The 15,324-nt window shown below is 41.7% G+C and overlaps 1 protein-coding gene across 1 annotated transcript in view; it reads right to left on the bottom strand.

Annotated features, from left to right (window-relative positions):
- Nucleotides 1-15,324, bottom strand: part of FAT3 (FAT atypical cadherin 3) — a 722,716-nt gene that overhangs the window by 23,279 nt on the left and 684,113 nt on the right. Inside the window, exon 21 of the mRNA XM_042780568.1 lies at nt 6,782-7,250. Within this exon, the coding sequence (XP_042636502.1) occupies nt 6,782-7,250 (469 nt within the window). The remainder of the gene's footprint in view (nt 1-6,781; nt 7,251-15,324) is intronic.

The raw sequence follows: 15,324 nt of genomic DNA, 5'->3' as shown, positions 1-15,324 counted from the left end.
TAGTGATACTGCCTCAGAAACCCAAGGAGGGGTCGCTATGAATTGGGTCTGACTCCAAGGCAGTGAGGCGTTTCATTCTTTTTTTTTTTTTTTTTAATTTGAGACTTGGAATTACACTAGGTGAACTGTGCCTTGAAAAGAAGCAGGAGATAAAGGGTAAGACAAGGCTAGTTGATGACGAGCCTTCACAAAGATTAACTCAGTATTTAGAAGAAAGCCACCCATAAAAATGATTTTGTTTTTCATAAGCCACAAAGCTTAGACAAATTATGCCCATTATATATTTACTGGGAACCTGGCTTCCCCCTTCTCTGTCCTCTTGGGCTTGGTGCACCAATGGGCTGAGCATGAATGGGGAATCCTGTTCAGTTCTCTTAAGCTGGCTGTGAAGGGTACAGGGTGGAATCCATTGGTTATAGAGACAGCATTTAACACAGTACTCGGTGCAAAGCAGGCGCTTAAATTACAATTTGGTGGACTGAATTTGTCTAGACTTTTCCAAGTTAGGGAGGTAGAGTATTCGGCTCTTAACCAAAAGATCAGCAGTTTGAACCCACCAGCCGCTCCACGGGAGAAAAGTGAGGCAGTCTGCTTCTGTAAAGATTACAGCCCTGGAAACCCTATGGGTGCAGTTCTATTCTGTCCTATAGGGCTTCTATGAATTGGAATCCACTCAGTGGTAGTAGGTTTTGGGATACAAGTTATAGACAAAAATACCGAGCAAAGCACAACTCAAATTAGCACAAGCAGCTTTGTTGCTGAAAATGTTTTATGCTCAACTATATATAACATCCAATAATTTGTTGTTTCATGCGGTTTGATAGACTGAACACCCACAATTGCTTAGATGGAGTGGATAGACACTATTACTTCTATCTTTGAAGTGGTGCTCAGGGTCACTCAAAACTCCTGTTTTGGGAACAAAGTTAACCTATTAAAACAATGGGTAAAATATGTAAGCTATACCCCTGACTTTCAATTTCTGAATGTCTTAAATCTGCTAACGTCTCTTGGAGTTCACTGACTCATATTCCTGAACATACAAAGTTTGTTGGGATCCCCAAATATCAGTGGCTCTCAAACTCAGATAAGCAGAGAACCACCTTGGGGGTTTATTAAAAACAGAGATGCTTGAACTATATAGCTTTATAGATTCTGATTCTGTAGGTTTGCCTTTTTTTTTTTGTAACTTTTCTTTTTCTTTTTTCCAACTTCCCCATTCACACCTCAGGGACACTGATGACATTTTTCATGTTGTGCCACCATTATTGCTATCCTTTTCTAAAGTATTCTACCACCATTAGCAGAAACTCAATGCCCTGCAAACAAAAGCTTTTTTTTTGTAACTTTTCACTGAGACATTTTCTTGGCAGTAAATCTGAGGAATGTGCAAATATGATCTAGTGACTTAGCAAAAAGTTCCTCTGATATGAACAACAGATGATGGAGGCAAAACCGAAAAAACAAAAAGAAAAAAATAAACCACTGCCATTGAGTTGATTCTGACTCACAGTGACTGCCATTGGGTTTCTAAGGCTGTAAATCTTTAATGGAAGTAGATTGCCTCATCTTCCTCCTATAGAGTGGCTGGTGGGTTGGAACCAATGACCTTCTGGTTAGGAACCAAATGCCTTACCACTATACCACCAGAACTCCTTGATGGAGGCAAGTAAATAAAAATACTCTCTCCTTAAAAATCAAGGTCTCATTTTAACAAAATCCTCAGGCAACGCTGATGCACACCAGAGTTTCAGAGCTCCAATATGCCATACGACAAAATAGAAAAGAATGAGGGATGCTCTCAGGTTTAGTGAAGTTCAGAGGCTGGGAGATAAATCAGTATCACTAGAAGATCTTGTCAAAATGCATATTCTGATTTAGTGGGGCTGGGTTGGGCTAAGTTGTTGTTAGCTGCCACTGGATTGGCCCTGGTTCATGCTGACCCCATGCTCAATGGAAGGAAAAGCTTCTTGGTCCAGTGCCAGACCCATGATCAGTTGCAGACTGGACCACTGTGATCCACAGGGTTTTCACTGGCTGAATTTTGGAAGTAGATTGCCAACATTTCTTAAGACCTAGTCTGTCTTAATCTGGAAGCTGCACTGAAAACTGTTCAGAATCATAGTAACACACATGCAAGCCTCCGCTGACAGATAGGTGATAGCTGTGAATGAGGTGTACTGACCAGGAATCTAACATCCCCAGGGAGGCTGATGCTGCTGGACCTTTGAATATCAAGAGTTAAGAGCACAGCCTGGGAGTGGAGTGGAGTGGGGGCTGGGGCTGTGTTCCACAAACCTGAGTCAAATCTTGGGTTCACTTTACTGGCTGGCTAGTTACTTAACCTCTCTGCCCATTTCTTTGTAAAATGGGTTGGAGTTGAGGGATATACCCATCCCATAGCATTATTGTGAAAGTTAAATGCCATAGGACAAAAGCACTTGTTGGGTAAGCACTTAGTGAAGTACCAAGCACATGCTAAGTGTCTAATAAATGGTGGCTCTTACCATAGTTAAAATTTTACCCAACTTTTCATTTTCAGTCCCATGCAAAGCTGTTTCCATGACTATTTCTGGTCTAGGGACTGCCTTGCTTATTGCATTGTTTTACCAAATTACATCTTAGCCTCAACTAAGTTTTCCCTTAATGGGGTTTAGCTGAATTGGATAAGGTGCAGGCCCAGAAGAATGCACACTCCTTATTTTAGCTTTAGATTCAGATTGTGGGAGCTCACCAGGCAGCTCCCTGCCCACTGGTTCTGGAAATGTAGTGGTCAGAGTAGGACCAGGCCATTTCTTCTCTATGGTTGTTGCTATTATCAGTTCATGTTTATGAAATACCTATAATTTTAAGGTTTTACCAAGAGAGAGCCTTCTTTCTGTGGTTGATTTACAGAGTCATATTTACACTCTTATTACAAGTCAGTGTTCTGGGCTCTAACTCCCGTGGGGTTCCCTTGGCTTGCTCCTGGGGCAGGCAGAGTCATCACCCTGGTCAAACATGCTGACCATGCCATTCCAAGCTAGCAGACGTAGCTTCTTTGCTTTTCCTTCCAATGGTTTTATTGGGTTTGTGGGTGGCTAGGGAAGAAATCTGCTTCTCTGAAAGAAAATGATTCTTTTTGTGGATTGCCTGCTTAAGGATTGCGGATTTTCTGCAACAATGTTCTGTGAAAGCCACAGTTCGATAGTGAAGTTTGTCACCAGGAGAGCCAATGATCACTATTCCAGCATTTTCCATCAGTCATGGAGATAATTTTGGTAACATACGTGTTCTGGCATATTGGTGCACTACAGAGTACAGAGTCCAAACAACAGTTAGATGGTCCAACAATTAGCTTGTTTCATCAGCGTTTTCATTTGTGTGGAATTTCATTTTATTTACTTCTTTCTACTTTCTCTAGTTCAAATATCCTTTTTGAATACTGCATGGATCCTAGCCTTTCATCTGGGGATGCAGGACTGTCTTCCTTTGTGATTAGCTTCTTGGACTTCCCTGCCTGTCAGAGGAAATTCTTGAGGCATAACAATGTTTACATTAAAGACTCATTCTTACTGTTCATTTTATACTATCACTCACAAGTGAGATAAGGTTTCCCTTATTTTAAGCAATATTATTGTGAGCTACATAGCTCTCAGGTATGAAGTCAAAGTCAAATAATTAGCTTTTCTTCTTCTCTCTCTCTTTTTTTTTTTGCACCAATTTCAGGAATTTGCCAATAGGATACAGGGACCTTGCAAAACTTCCTCTGACATGAAAAGATAATGGGGGCAGTAAAATGGATTGTTTTTTTCTCCTCTTTTCTTTGAAGCAGAGACCTCATCTCTATAGCCAGGAAGCAGATAGGTACCTCCTTACCCATCAGGAGAAAAATCCTGTACCTTTCCCTACCTGGAGAAGGAACAGGAGTCCTCTGTGGGTTTCCTTCCCTTAGTACTGCTGTGTGTAAGAGCCCCAGATTGCCCAGGGATCTGCTGAGATAAGGACCACTGGATGGGACCACCAGAATCAACATGGTGGGGAGTTGCTCTTGTGGGCCTCTCAGAAAAACTAAAACAAAGCCTATTGCTGTCAAGTCAGTTCTGACTTATGTGACTCCCTATGTTTCAGAGTAGAGCTGTGTTCCATAGGGTTGTCAATGGCTGTGATCTTTCAGAAGTGGATTGCCAGGCCTTTATTCCAGGAGCCTCTGGGTGGATTTGAACTGCCAAACTTTTGATTAGTAGACGAGTCCTTAGTCATTTGCACCACCCAAGGATGCATCCTCAACTAAAGAAGTGTTGGAATGGCAGGCAATAGGCTCTTGAGTGAAGGGATTTGTGTAGATGGAGGAGAGGAAAGATATTGCCTCTATTTTAGGAACATATAAGCTCCCAGGTCCAGAGGAGAGACTTGAACTGATAAAAGGCTATATCACCTTGAAAGAAAGAGTACCTGCAGAGAAATCCCAAGCCCAAGCCTAGTCACAGGGGGGCGTGGGAAGCAGGGAGACAAAGAGGAGTTTGAGAGCATGCTCTCCAGGCTGAATTGAGCCCCTTGGGCATGGAAAGGAAGTGCTTCAGGTCATGTGAAAAGTTGACAGCAAGTGAGTCCTCAGTGTTGCAATTTGGTTAAACCAAAAGAGAGATTGAAAAATAGAGGAAAGTGCTCTTTCTGATATGGGCCATCATCATTTAATTAATATAGCTTCACTGAACACTTAGCTTAAAGATTTCTGGGCAATTTTTGAGAGACACTAAAATGCACACTGAAGAAAAAGATCCCATAGTCCTTTTCTTAAAACAGTGATGATGATTATTATTTTAAAGATAACCCATTGTGGAAGCTCATAGCTTTGCCAGAAAAAACAACGTCCTCCCATCGTTAAAAGTATGTTATGATTTGTGGCTGTGTGACCAGCATTTGACATGGAATAGTGTTCTATTTCAACCCAATTTAATTATATGCTCCTTTTATATATCGTAGATGGCTCACACTAGCAGAATTGTTTTGCCTGGTGAAAATCTGGCCATGACTTGTCATAATGGGCTGGTTTATAGAACCACTGAAGTATAGTTACTGCCCATCATTCAGGAATTACGGCACCACAACAACCCTTTATTTACATATACTGCTGAGACAGTAAAAACAGCAAATAGATTTCTTAAATCGAGACAGCAGAAATTTTCCCCCAGGGTGCTTGGCCCTCATTGTCGCAGTAACACATGCAAGTCTAAATAACTTCGGTGTCTCTATTTGGGCAGTGCATCATTTCATGGACAGTTTATAACATTCTAATAATAAAATGGACTCTAAATTTGGAGTTGGGCTTCCTGAAATTAGATGGTAATACACACAGCAGAATCTCTAAATGATTTGTGAGGGAGGTTTAAATTTGCTAATCACACTACCGCTGAGTGACTCTGCAAAGGAGCTGAAGTGGAATCAGTGGTTGGCTGTTGGGAGGTGGCAATGCCTTCGATCGGGAGAGTGTCTGACCTAGTTTACATTAACACAGGTCTGGGTAAAGTTGAAAGATACTTTCATCTCCAGAATCCCAGGATTGAAATAATAATGTCCTTTTTCTTCCCCTCAAACAATAGGTAGCCTTTGTAAATCTTTTTTGTTTTTTTTCTTTCCCCTTTTTGACCTATCCTTTATGGTTCTTTCGTTCTTCTTCATGATGTATTTTTGGGAGAAAAAAAAAATTATTGGAGTAAAGAAAAGCGTCATGCCTTCATTGACTGTTGCTGTGTTCTGAGATTTCATGTAAACTTCCTTTTTTCTTATTCTTGACATTCTACTCCTACACATCTGTCACTAGTCTTATTTGATACACACATTTCAAAAGAGAGCTCTGAAGCACCTCCACTCTGTTTTCTACTCTTGGGGTGGTGAGTCACCCTTCCCTCTGTCCTTGCCAGTTTATTAATTGCTGTTGAGTGGATTGTTTCACAGCAACCCCACATGTATCAGAGTAGAACTGTGCTCTGCAGGGTATTAAATTTTAAAATATTTTTCCGAGGCACCTCTAGGTGGACTCAGATCTCCAACCTTTTGATCAATAGCCTTACCTTTTAACCATTTGCACCATCCAGGGACTATGCCTTCTCCTAAGCTTCTAGTAAAGTTATGTGCCTCTCTCTTATCAATGATTCCATCTAGTGAGAGGACTATGAATCAAGTATACCCGGAACAGCTACTCATTCTGCAGTGACATGCGGGTGGCTGAAAAGGACAAATACTTAACAACAATAACAAAACCCCAACCAAACCCATTGCCATCAAGTCCATGCTGACTCAAAACAACCCCATGGGACAGAGTAGAACTGCTCCATAGGGTTTCCAAGACGGCTACATCTTTCTCCAGTGGAGCGGCTGGTGGGTTCAAATCACTGACCTTTTGGTTTGCAACTGAGTGCTTAACCACCGCACTACCAGGGCCCCATTATATACTTAAGAAGTGGTCTGATTTTTGTAAGTCTCAGAGGCCTGAAAGGGTGTGAAGTGGACAGGGAGGAGGAGATAGTGATGGCATATCTGGCTCCTGTGATCACTACACTGGCCTCTAGGAGATTGTAAATAGATTCTCTAGGATATACTGGATACACTTGTAATTATCAAGCATTGAGGTCACTGTGCTCTGCAAGCATCTTGGGTGTGAACATTCCTCTCTATGAGGGTATTTGTGTTGGTTATGGACAAAGGTGCTCAGCCTCAGGTGGCCAGAGCCCGCTAATCCATCCATCCTTCCCCCACGCCCTACCTGGCCTGGTGTCCCCCACCAGTGCGGGGCACTCACCTCCAGAGGGTAGGCCTGTGCAGCTGCCCCCATGCTGGCACGGGCTGCGCTCACACGCGTCTGGGTAGAGCACGCAGCCCAGCTTCAGCTCGGTCAGGCCCACCACCTCGGCAAAGCTGCTGCGCTTGTTCTGCAGAGGCAGCTCGTTGTTATTCAGCACCACCGAGTCTAGGCAGCCCTGGAAGCCGCTCAGCACCTGGGTGACTCGTGTGTCTGTCAGGCTTCGTATGTTATCTGCCTGCACCAAGGCCCCAAAGTAGATGGTGCTCTCAGTACTGAGAGTCTGGAAGTAGAGGGGTGCCCTGCGCCGCTCCACATAGCTGTCGTCCAGGGACAGGCTCGTGAAGTTGCGATTGAGCTCCAGGAAGACAGAGTGCCAGTTCCCATCATTGACTGTGCGGCCCGAGATGCCCAGGATACCAGGGCCGCTGCCACAGTCCAACTGGAACCACAGTTTGCCGTCCACAATCTGTGCAGGAAATGAAAACCAGAGCACTTTTTAACACGCGTCTCGCATTCTATTCCTGGACATTGCTTTTGATGGAACCTTAAATCTGCTGTGGTTTGCCTTGTAACAACCCCTTTGTCCCATCATTTGCCATGCAAATACATGCTTGATATTTCGTAAATCTTCTTTGTTAATAATCAGTTGAGCACTCCTTCAGAAATCTACAACTTTACTTAACAATGTTCCTTTTCTTTGAGTCTCCACCCTTTTAAAATTTACAACAATAACTTGATTAGATATTTATTCTCTGCACACTTCCTGGGGACTACCACCACAGGAAAGTTTTCTGTGAACTCATTTTTATTTACACATACTTATTGAACATCTACGATATGTTAAGTAGTGTGCTAGGTGCTATGGAGACCACAGTGAGCCAAAAGAGTGATCATTTCTGTCATCGTGGGGCTCATGGGCTAGTGGAGGAGACGGCCATCAATGAAATAGTCACACACATATCTATATATTCCCTTATTAAGTTTATGTGAGAGTACTAGAGGGAAGAGAAAGAGGTCAAGTAGAAATAAAAGATTTCCTAGTTCCCAGCTTCATATATATATATTTAAGATTCAGTGGGTAAGGCATTGGGCTGCTAACCAAAAAAGATCAGTGGTTCATATGCTCCAGCTGTTCCATGTGAGAAAGATGAGGCAGTCTGCTTCCATAAAGATGTGTAGCCTTGGAGACAATACAGGTGTTCTGGTTACCTAGTGCCACTCTGACACAAATACACCACAAATGGGATGGAACAAGCAGGAGTTGATTCTCTTACAGTTTGGGAAGCTAGAAGTCCGAGTTCAAAGTGCCAGGCTCCAGGGGTTGGGTGAAAGCCCCTCGACCTTGGGCTTCAGCTCTGCCTCTTGCTCCCGGCCCACTGAAGCTGGAGGCATCTCTTCCCTCAGACATCTACTGGCTGCTGAGGCTAACAAGCTAAATAAAGGTCATCAAATAAAATGGCATAGTCTCAATGTTACCAAGCCACATGGCAGGCCATTAATTCAAGTCCATTGTAAGTCCCAAGGTCAGCAGAGCATGGCAGGCTGCTGAACAATGACATGGCTACATGCAGGGTCCAAGCGTGCCATATGCTAGAGACCATTCCCAAAGGTGCTACTTATATCTGGGAAGCAGACCACATACCCAAAGGCAGCTACTCAGCTGCTCACAGTAGATTCCACCATGGAGTTGATTACTAGTCTCATCACTGGGAATACTACATCTAGCTGCCCAGCCACTCAACCAAGGCCAGGCAAGTTGACACACAAACTTAACCGCCACAATGGGCATTGCTATGAGTAAGAGTCAACTCAATGGTGGGATATATTAAACACTAAAACAAACAAACAGTGAAAAATAAGCTGCTATTGAGTTGACACTGACTCCAAGTGACCCCAAGTGTGTCAGAGTACAACTGCACTCCACAGGTTTTCAATGGCTGATTTTCCAGAAATACATTTCCAGACCTTTTTTCCAAGGGGCTTCTGAGTGGATTTGAACCTCCAACCTTTTGATTAGCAGCTAAGCACATCAACTATTTGAAACACTCAGGGACTCCATAGTAAATACTAGTGCACTCTAAAAATGTTGCTCATCATTTTGGTTAAGAATGTCTCAAAATGTTTTCAGGGCTTGGGCACTTGCTTAAACTATATTTATAATTAATGACATCTGGCTTTCCAGAAGGAACTTCTTGTAACACCTGCTCACACCTTGTGGCTATTCCCAATCTCTGGTCTGCGATGAGTTATAAGAAAGATTTGCTCGTCCCTCTGCTTGCATTGGTACTCTGAGGATATCCAACTCCCTGGGCAGCTAACCCCAAGGGGACATTAAATGCAAGAAGAAAGTAACCAAAAAAAAAACCCACCAAAATAAAACTCACTGCCTTTGAATCAATTCTGACTCATAGTGACCCCCTTTGGGTTTCTGAGGCAGTAAATCTTCATGGAAATAGATTGCCCAGTCTTCCTTTCATGGAGTGGCTGGTGGGTTTGAACCACCAACCTTCCAGTTAGCAGTCAAATGACTAGGCACTGTTCCACCAGGGTGCCGTGAAAAGACATTGACTAGCAAGGAACTGTTGAGGCTGGAACTGGTCTTCATAGGAGACCTAGGCTCAACTGTTGCTGAGGAGAGGGGATGGGCTTTGAATCCTCTGTCATTCACCCTCACCTACCTTTCTCAGAAATGCAAGGTGGTTTTAGGATTCAAGAAATGAGGGTTGCACCCCTCTCTATCTAACATACTGACATTGAGCCATGAAAGGATCCACAGCCAGAAATTGTAAGACGGCAGCTACTTTCCGGGACTCTGAGACTCAGCAAGAGGATGTGTGTGGAGGCCAGTGGCTGAGTATGCAAGGAGGGCTGGCCTGCTTTTAGGATTTTCTGGTATTTATAATCCTGTGACAAAACCTTGGTAGGAAATATACACTTGTATAGAGAAGAACCGAAGGAAGGAAGAGAGGGAAGGAAGCAGAGAGGAAGGAAGAAAGGAAGGAAGGGGAGACAGAGGAAGGGAGGGAGGAAAGAGGAAGGAAGGGGAGAAGGAGGGAGGGAGGGAAGAAGTGTGGAAAGAAGGAAAGGAGGAAGGAAGAAAGGAGAAGGGGAAGGGAAGGAAAGGAAAGACAAGGCAAACCTTCCTGGTCACTAACAGCTGAGAAAGTGTAAGTGTCAAATGAATTCACAGAAATAGACTGAAACAATCTTTCCCAAATGTATTTTAGTCACAATACACCTGGTAGAATTAGCGGACCACCACTCTTTCTCATGGTGTATTACTCTATGTTCCATAAGCAACTAATTCTTCAGGACTTTCACTTCTGCCTTTGTGGGCTACATGGATTCTCTGGTACCCACTCATGTTTGCTGTTAGGTGTGGTCAAGTTGATTCCGACTTACGGTGACCTACTGTGTAACAGAAAACTGTTCTATAGGGTTTTCTCAGCTATAATCTTTACAGAAGCAGATGGTTAGGCTTTCTTCCATGGAGCTGCTGAGTGGGTTCAAATCACCAACCTTTGGGTTAGCAGCCAAGCACTTAACTGACTGTACCACCAGGGCCCTTTGTCCTTATATTACATTCAAAATTTGTAGGTTCGTGTGATGCAAATGTGTGTATATGGAAGGCAGGGGGCTGCGTAAGCTAGGCAGAGCCCTGAGACTTGGAATGAGGTACCTCACTCAAGCTTTGTCATCTACCACCCAGGTTGCCTAGTGACAACTAACTGTTTGGCCTCCCTGTGGGTGGGGAAAATGGTTAAGTGCTCCACTACTAGCTGAAAGGTTGGTTGGTTTGAACCCACTCAGCATTGCCTTGGAAGACCGGCCTGGCGATCTGCTTCTGAAAGGCCACAGTCTTGAAAACCCTGTGGAGCAGTTCTACTCTGCACACATGGAGTCACTATGGTCAGAATCCACTCTAACAATGACAGCTGGTAAGCAGAGATATTTACTGTGGCTTAGTTTACAAGGATACTGTGTCCATGGCAGAACAATCAGCTACATCATACAGTTAGTATACACATACTCTGTATATGGATGCACAAAGACTGGAAAAATACTTGTTTTCTTCAGAGAGCTGATTTCATATGTAATCCTCACTGTTGCCTTTGTTATTTTCTATTTTTTGGTTCAACACAATGGACTGAATGGATATTGTAAATCATACCAGAATATTTGCTCAGTTGACAACTCCTGAATAATATCTATATATATATATCAATGTAAGTAATAAAATGATCAAATGTGACTTTGGGGACTACCTTCTCCTGGCATAGCCCATCTGTTGTTATGCTCTGTGGCTACAAAATGGTGCCTGCTCATCTATCATGGGAAATCTTCTGGTGGAGAGAGTGCAATTCATCTAAGCTTTTATAAAAGGACATATTCAATTAATATATTACTTAGTCCATGCTCCCTCCTGGTGCCTGTGAAAATAACCAAGTATCAATTTTACCTAAAAGGACTGGTATGACTGATGTGCTTACATACACTGAAGTTCTGTAACCAAGGAACATAAAATTATCCTACACTAACATGGTGCACGGGTGGTTTCCTTTTTGCATTTTTTTTTTCCCTGTTGAAAAAATAAAAAGCAGTAACATTGCTACATGAATAGGAACCCAGATGCCTAGATAATTCTCACTTCTAATCTTCAAAATTCTAGGAGTTTGTAGTTATAAGACTTGTTTAAGTGACAAACTAGAATGCTGATGTCAAATACCATCTTACAAAATGCTGATAATCTTGTGTCATTTCACAGGTAGATATTATGCAAAAAGACACCTTTTTCCTTTCATATCTGAATCTTTTCATAAGGGAAAAATATACTCTTGATCACATTTAGTTTTTCTCTGTCTTCAAAATAATGTTTACAGCGTTTTAAAGAATTGACTTTTTAAGAGGATGAAGCCTTCTCAAATCAGAGGGCAGGTTATTTTAATAGAAATTGAGATGTTCATGAAACTGTAAAAGTCTACAGCAGTGATTCTGAAACAGGGTGCTTGGAGAGCAGGTAGGCAATTTGTTCAATGAAATGCATAATTCTGAGAGTTGGCCCTAATGTTGTAAAATATTTAGAGCCTCAGGGTTTTTCTTAATCAGTAATGTGCTTTAATCTGGATTTCCAATGTCTCAGAGGCCTTGGGAGACAAAATATTTGAGTGATAGGAAATTATATTGTAGGAAAGTAGGATTTTTGGGTAACAAGTGTAAATTATGGCACAAAGTCTTATTGTTTCAGATCCTTGGTGCTTGGCTCTGGCAAAGGCACCATAATCATGGAACTTGTAAGAGGGCTACTAAATATTTTTTTTTAAAAGGCGATTGTTTGCAAGCTCAATTGGCATAACATACTACACAAAACATTGTTCTACATCCTACTTTGATGAGTAGTGACTGGTGTCTTAAAAACTTGCAGTCGGCCATCTAGATGCAACAATGGATCTTCCTTTGCCTGGAGCAAAGAAGAATGAAAAAAACCAAAGACACATGGAAACAATTATGCCAAGGGACTAGTGGATCATGTGAAACTCAGCCTACATGATGACCATGAGACCAAAAGAACTTGATGGTTCCCAGCCACCACTGTCAACCACTCAGAAAGTGATCAGTACAGTAGATCCTGGATAAAGTAAGAGAAAAATGTGGAACAAAACTCAAAATCATAAAAAAGACAAGGGTTACTAGTCTGATAGAGTCTGAGACTATGGACCCTGAGACTATGGACCCTAGTCACCCTTTGGGCTTGGAATTAAACTCACTCCTGTGGCTTCCAGCCAAACAATAGACAGGCATATAAGGTGAACATTTATACCAGTTAGGTACACTCCTTAGAACGACGAGTCATGGGAGATCAGAAGGGCAGTGTTTGCACAGGGAGATAGCTCAGATGGCAGGAATGCATAGAAAAGAAGGACACAGTGAAAAGGTAACCACAGGGAGGAAGTGGGAAGAGAGAGCTGTTACATTATGGGGATTGTAGTCAATGTCACAGGACAAAACATGTATGAACTGCTGTATGGAAAATGAATTTGCTCTGTAAACTTTCACTCAAATCACAATTAAAAAAAAAAGTGATTGTTTAAAATGTTGCCACTGAATCGTACATGTGAAAAATGTTGAACTAGTAAATATTATGTTATATATTATGTATTTTTCCAACAATAATAAAAAGAAAATTCATCAATTTATAAACTTAAAATGAGTACATCTTATTGTATGTAAATCCTAACTCAAGAAAATAGATTTGTTTGTTTGTTTGATAGAGGCTGGTGGAACATCCCAGTCTATGGCCCTGAGACACCCTTTGGGCCTGGAACTAAGTGGATCTATGGCTCAACTATCAGCTGAACAGTAAACAGGCCTATGAGGTGAACAGTAATGCGCTCCTTAGAACAATCAATCAGGTGAGATCAAAAGGGCAGCCTTTGCCCAGGGATAAAGCTTGGAGGCAGGAAAGGGTAAGAAAGAAGGAAGAATGGAGATGGCAAACAGGAAGGAAGGGGGAAGCATGCTGTTACACTGTGGAGACTGCCGTCAACGTCACAGAACAAAATGAAATGTGCAGGAATTTCTGAACGGAAAACCGATTTGCTCTCTAAACTTTCACCCAAATCACAATAAAAAAAAAAAAAAATTGATTTTTAAAAATAAAAAAGTGACAATTTAAGACCTGTTTTCAAGGCTGCCATTACCTGGTGTTCACTAGGTGCTTAAAGTAAGTTTTGAATGAATAAATAATTGTCCCATCCCTCTGAATCACTTCTTTTGATAAAATCTGGTAGTAAATCCACCTGCTTGCCTTGACCAGGAGCCCAGAGCCACCACTGCCTAGCTCTCACTCTGAATCAGTCACTGAACCTCTGAATCTCAGTGTCCTCATGGGTAAAAAACAGACACTTATACCCACTCCCATGGGTATGAGAATCAAAGATTTACGCATGTGAAAGACTTTGCAATCTGTTATTATTCTTATTCTTATAAATTAACTCACTTCTCTGTGACAGTTTTACACAGATCCTTGACTCTCCTGAATCTTGTGGGGAACAGCTTCCTTGTTACTCTTCTGATCTATGTAGGAAAGATGAAGCCATTCCATATGTGCTGTTTTACAACCCAAATGCGCTTTCCCTGTTCATCTTCCTTTTGGCCCTAAGATCTCAAGCTAGCCATGCACCTGAGAGTCATCAAAATGAATGTATCATCTATAATTTACTCAAAAGGTAAAACATGGGGCACTGAACATCTGTTAAGGGTGATGGAAAAATTTGGGAATGGTTAATGGTTATAATTGAACAACATGGTGGGTGAACCATACATGTGAAGATTGTTGAAATGGCAAATGTCTTGTTATCTAAGAATTTACCACAATAAAAAAATCTTAAAAAAAAAAAAAAAAAGGTAAAACGTTCTATTTTTAGACTAATAACCAAGGACTCCTTGAAATTTTGCTGTAACATTGGAGCCAAAAGATTGATAGGGAAAAAGTTACTTGTGTATGGTACATACGTTGTGGTGTCTGGTAGGTCAGAGTTACAAAACCGTCTGCACCATTTTCATTATTGCTTTGGCTATCAGGAAACTTATAGTCTGTGTTCAACTAAGGTACTATCTCTTGGCTGAGATTTTTAAATAAAGAGCCACCACTCCCCATTTCACTGGTGGCTCTTAGCCTTTTATTCTCACGTTAACAGGGCTTTGATGTTATTGCACCTGGGTGTTTATGGTAAAGCTCAAATCTCTTTTAGAGGAAGCAGCGTATCAATGGAAAACAGCCTTTTATTGCTGCTAAGAGACAGTGACACTCCTTGTCCATGAGTATTTTCATTTTGCAAGGTTGTCATGCACTTCTTTAACTGTCTTCACGGGGTGCCCTTCATTCCATTGACTGCCTTAAGTACTTTTTAGAGAATGTGCTCTAACTGGGAAAATATAACCAACCAAGAGGTGGAATTTAAACAAAGCATTTCAGCTGAGATGTTGAACCAAAGTACAAAGCACACACTGTACCTAAAGCCAATGAAATTAAATCTTGCATGAGGCCGAAAATGTTAAGCAAACAGATTTAAATCCCCTATGTGGATATTCCCAGTGACTGTAGGGGAATATGTGCAATAGTTCAGTACAGCTGTGTCCTGCTTTAGGCAAACCCAGCATATGAAAAGAAAATTTACAGAAGAGACAGATTGTGGGGGTGATTATTCACATCACAAAGGGATTAATAGAATGGTCCCTTCAAATAGCAACCATTCCTAGTTTATTAGAATTCCATTTACAGAGATTCAATTTACACAACTTTCAGAAACATGCTGGTTTCATGAAATATAATACACCTTAGGAGTTAGAGCTGACTAAAAGGTTTAATTATTTTTCTTCCTATCTCCAGGGATCTGTCCATTTAGGACATTTGCTAGTTAAGTGCCAAATGACATACTCCATTTTAGGATCATTGACAACCTCAATCTTCTCTCCATTGATTGTGATGCTGCTCATTGGTCCAGTTGTGAGGATTTTTGTTTTCTTTATGTTGAGATGTA

This window comes from Orycteropus afer, unplaced genomic scaffold (assembly GCF_000298275.1).
Source record: "Orycteropus afer afer isolate SDZICR_OR568_19922 unplaced genomic scaffold, OryAfe1.0 scaffold00047, whole genome shotgun sequence".
NCBI classification, from domain to species: Eukaryota; Metazoa; Chordata; class Mammalia; order Tubulidentata; family Orycteropodidae; genus Orycteropus; species Orycteropus afer.
The sequence above is the reverse complement of the archived record's forward strand: the minus strand, read 5'-3'. Positions and strand labels throughout refer to the sequence as shown.